The following is a 5151-nucleotide window of genomic DNA, read 5'->3' on the forward strand; positions in this document are numbered from 1 at the left end:
ATATATATATATATATACATACACACACACACACATATATATGACAGGCTTCTTTCAGTTTCTGTCTATCAAATCCACTCACAAGGCTTTGGTCGGCCCGAGACTATAGTAGAAGACAATTGCCCAAGGTGCCATGCAGTGGGACTGAACCCAGAACCATGTGGTTGGTAAGCAAGCTACTTACCACATTTATGCATGTATATATATATGTAGTGGATCTTGCATGCATGAGGTGGATTCGATCCACCATAGCCAAATTTAAATTAACACTGCAACAGAACTTTTTCCACGGTGGAACAATGGTTTTTCTGTGACAGCAGTTTTACATTTTCCAGATACCTTTAGCTAGGCTGAAATAATGTTTTCACCACTTGTCCTTTATAACCTCTTCTACTCCACCAAAAGCTTGAATAGAAATAACAAGACCACCAACTAAATCTATTGTTCTGGATAGTTATAAAAGCAAGAACTCCCCAAGCAAAAGTCAGTTGGTGACGACTCAACAAGTCCAGTCACATGATGACAACTCACTGACAACGAAATCTGGCTGATGAGCTAGAACCTTGATCAGAGGGAGAAATGAAGTTTACCGTCAGCAACTGTGAGACTACGTCCCACACCCTACAACTCTCACTAGCTCTAATTCTATTCTCTTACAACATCATTCTATCTGTAATTACTACTAAACAATGAAGAGGATACAAACACAAACTTTACTTTGCATGCTTTTGGATTTATCATAACCTGCCCGTTGAGGCAAGGTATTGTAATGTAACGGTAAATAAATACTTCCTTAAAACTCCATCTTTCCCATCTTACAACATGCAATTATAACAACAAATTTTTATCGTCACAACTGCTGACTCATACATTTCATATTATTGTGCACCTAATCAATCTTACCTGTTACAATTGGTAACTACACAAATTATTATCGTTACAAAGTGGCGACCCCGACATTGCACCATAACACACATCGCTACAACAATAAACCTCACTGTTACATATATACACGCAGACAAAACAGAAGTAAATAGACACCCTTATAATCATTAAAATTTATTTAAATCTGAAATTATACATTCAAATTATTTATTCATTGTTATAATGTGAATATTTAATGTTTAGTAGACATGCCCTTTGCATTTTTCAATGCAAGGACCCTATTGGGCATGCTACTGATCAGATGACAAATATTCTCTTGTGGAATTTCTTGCCCAAGTTTCATGCAGTAATCTCAAAAGATCTGGCTTTGAAGATGCTTTTTTGTTCTTTTTACAAAGTTTCCTGTCCATTATGCTCCAGAAGTGTTCGATAGGATTCACATGTGGTGACTGGCTTGGCCATAGAAGTTTTTTAATGCTATTCTTTTCCAACCAATCTTCGGTCTTTTTAGCCGTGTGACATGGAGCCCCATCTTCCATAAATAGTCTTCTTTAATCATTTCACCATTGGAAGGAGTCCTTTCTGCAGTATGGACACATGTTTATCTGAGTTTATGTTTCTGTCACCCTCCACCAGCTCTGATCAACAAATGCCCCAAATTGCTCCCCAGGCCATCACAGAATAGCTGCCGTGTTTCATTATTGGCAGCAATCTTTTCACATCAAATTCTTGATTACATGGTCTCCAGACCCACACTCAGCCACTGTCAGGAAATGCAGCAAATCTGGATTCATCAAAGAATGTGACAGTGTCCCAAAATTCTAGTGGCTTCTCCACCATCTCACTGGCCAAAATCTTTTCTCCGCTTGATGTTGGCTAGTCAAAGAAGTGATTTCCTGGCCGAAGAAGTGGCTTACTGCTCTGCCGTAGTAACCAAGTTTGTTGGGATACCTGACAGCTGTTCTGGGACTGACATCAACTTGTTCTGCTATGTTTGAGGCCTTGCAGCGAGGATTAACTTGCACACTTCTTTTAACAAAGAGAAGGGTCCTGTCACAGGGCCCTGGTTGATCTGTAATCTGCATATATATATACATACACATATTATGTTTATATTTATATGCATGTGTGTGTATATATATATATATACACATATATATATATATATATATATACACACTCTCTGAGTGGTTGGCGTTAGGAAGGGCATCCAGCTGTAGAAACTCTGCCAAATCAGACTGGAGCCTGGTGTTGCCATCCGGTTTCACCAGTCCTCAGTCAAATCGTCCAACCCATGCTAGCATGGAAAGCGGACGTTAAACGATGATGATGATGATGATGATGATGATATATCTATATACACACATATAAATATAAACATAATATGTGTATGTATATATATGCATGCATATCATCATCATCATTTAACGTCCATTTTCCATGCTGGCATGGGTTGGACGGTTTGACAGGGGCCAACAAGCCTGGGGCTATGAATGGCATCTGTCTAGTTTGGCATGGTTTGACATAATAGACATTTTTATATTGTTATGATTCTATAGACCTTGGTGCAAGTTGACTGAAAACCTGGGACCCACCAAAATTGTTCCCAATTGGGCCCCGCACCTCGTATGGCTGGCTCATGCATGTATAAATATATATAAGTAAATAAATGGAGTTAAATGCAAATGTTATTCAAATTCTTTTACTTTCAACATATTTGACTGGTGCAAGCAAAACTATTTGGTTTGTTATTCCATATGGAAGGCAAATTAAATCTAATCTTCCTTTGCAGTTCCATGAAGCGGTTAGTAAGAACTTTCCAAAAAATTCTAGATATTATTCCATTCTCATATAGTTAGAGTTGCCTTCTCCAACACAAAGAATCTTTCACAAATCATATCTTCTCATAATACCAGTCTGCTAGATAAAAGTTCATTTACTGAGAGTTCCAAGATTAATTTAATACCAGCCTTTCCCATAATAATAATAATAACATAGTTTTGGTCTCTGAGTACAACCCCAACAGAATTAAATTTATGTCTAATAATTCTAAGATTAAGAATTCTATATACCATTGTAAAATTACTTCTGGTACCGATGTCTATTTCTATATTGGGGCTTCCTCTTCCCAGTTATCTAAGAGAATTTCCAATCATTATTCTTCATTTAGGGATTGCACAGGGCTTAGTAAATTGGTTTGGTATCTTAGAGACAACAATAAGGATTTTAATTTAGCTTGGTTCATCCTGTCCATCTCTTTCCCTTACGACAAGGGCAAAGGATTTTGTAACATTTGTAATTCTAAACTCTTCCATATTTTCTTCTCTAAGAATCAACTTGTTAACACACTTATAGAGCGATCTTACAAATGTAAGCATTGGCAGAAACACACCTTTAGCTCATATAAGTGATTTATACCAGTCTGTATAGTTTGAACATTTAGTTGCACTCTACTTCAATAGAGAAATCTACTTCCAAGCCTTTGAAAATTTTTTCAACTAACATATCCCTCTATATCTCTTTATTTGTTCTCTACTTATTATTTCTTTACCCCTTCTCTTCCTATGGTCTATTTTTGACGTAGGATCTACTAATGGTTATTTAAAAATACTTAATAGCGTTCTGCTTATCATTTATGAAGTCATCAAAATTGTTATTATGTCTTCTTGTTGAGATTGGTTCTCCTTCTTTCCTGATGAGATTACATTATTTTACACCGTTTATTCCTTTGGAATAAAGCTAATGTTGCCTTCGAAACATTTGTCGAAAGTAAAAGAATTTGAATAACATCCATGTTTAACTCCATTTACTTATACTATACAAATTACTGCACATTAACCCAGAGTTTCTGTCTTTGAATAGATCACTACATCCTTGTTACTTGCGTGAATTTTGCTACCCTGGTAACTGTTTATTGAATTTTTTGTGTTAACTGTAAACAAAGGATTATTCATTCATATATATATATATATATATATATATATATTGGGTTGGCAACTAAGTTCCTGCCGTTTTTTTAAATTTAAATTTTTTAAAAGGTTTAATAAAAAAATAACAACTAATTAATCAATAATGTATTCACCCTTGTTGTTTACAACTTCTTCCCAATGTTCAACAAGATTTTCAATACCTTGTTTGTAGAAATCACCAGATTTTGACTTGAAAAATTGATACAACCAAGCTCTCAGTATTGAATGAAACCCCACACATAGCATTTGAAAGAGATCAAAAGGAGTGGAAATCCATTGGTGCAAAATCAGGAGAGTACAGCGGGTGTGGCAGCACTTCCCAGCCATGCGTTTGAATGGCTTCCTTGGTCTTATTGGCAATATGAGGGTGGGCGTTGTCTTGCAGCGGAAGAACCCCATGTTGCCGATTAGGTTTTTTCTCTTGGATAGCTGTGTTGAGTCATTCCATCTGTTGAACATAGAGTTCTGCGTTGACCGTTTGGTTCCGTTCAAGCAATTTGTAAAGTATAATCCCTTCCCAATCCCACCATAAGCACAACATTGTTTTACATGGATGAAGATCTTGCTTCACGCTTGCTAAGCCATTCCTTACACTGTTTCATATTGATGTACAGGCACCATTTTTCATCGCCAGTAACGATTCGGTAAAGAAATCGTTGCTTGTGTCCATGAGTTGAGTGGTGACGAGCAAGCAAACCAGCAGAGATTGTGGCTCGTTGATTTTTGTTGTTGTCACTTAAAGCATGCAGAACCCATACTCCATACTTCGGAACTTTTCCCATCGAGTGAAGATGCTTCTCTATAGCAGTGTGGGAGCATTCCATTTTCTCTGCCAGTTCCCTTGTCGTTTGACGAGAACTTTTGTGCAACAGTTGATTTAATCGCTCTTCATCAAACTCAACTGGACGGCCAGAACGAGGTGCATCTTTGAGGTCAAAATTTCCATTTTTGAACTTGGCATACCAACCACGAGCGGTTCCTAAAGCTATGGGCACCCTCTCCATACACAGCACAAATGTCATGAGCAGCTTTTGCGGCCATAGAACCTTGATTAAAAGCAAAAGGTAGGAGGTGTTGAAAATGCTCGTTTTTCTTAACTTGACATTCCATTTTAATGATCTGAAAATAAACAAAAATTAACTAAATTAACTAGAAAAAGAAAAAGATTCCAAAATAATTCAAAAATAGAATTCTCAAGAAAAATAGATTCCAAAATTTAAAAACGCAATAAATTCCAAAATTTTTTTAAATGGCAGGAACTTAGTTGCCAACCCAATATATATATACATATTTGCAT

At 36.6% G+C, this 5151-nt stretch overlaps 1 protein-coding gene across 1 annotated transcript in view; it reads right to left on the reverse strand.

Moving 5' to 3' along the window:
* Window positions 1–464: 464 nt before the first annotated feature.
* LOC128249068 (histone-lysine N-methyltransferase SETMAR-like) overlaps window positions 465–5151 on the reverse strand; it is a 9501-nt gene continuing 4814 nt past the window's right edge. The window contains exon 2 of the mRNA XM_052971684.1: window positions 465–4973. Within this exon, the coding sequence (XP_052827644.1) occupies window positions 4400–4973 (574 nt within the window). The 3' untranslated portion in view covers window positions 465–4399. The remainder of the gene's footprint in view (window positions 4974–5151) is intronic.

This window comes from Octopus bimaculoides, chromosome 11, assembly GCF_001194135.2.
Source record: "Octopus bimaculoides isolate UCB-OBI-ISO-001 chromosome 11, ASM119413v2, whole genome shotgun sequence".
NCBI classification, from domain to species: domain Eukaryota; kingdom Metazoa; phylum Mollusca; class Cephalopoda; order Octopoda; family Octopodidae; genus Octopus; species Octopus bimaculoides.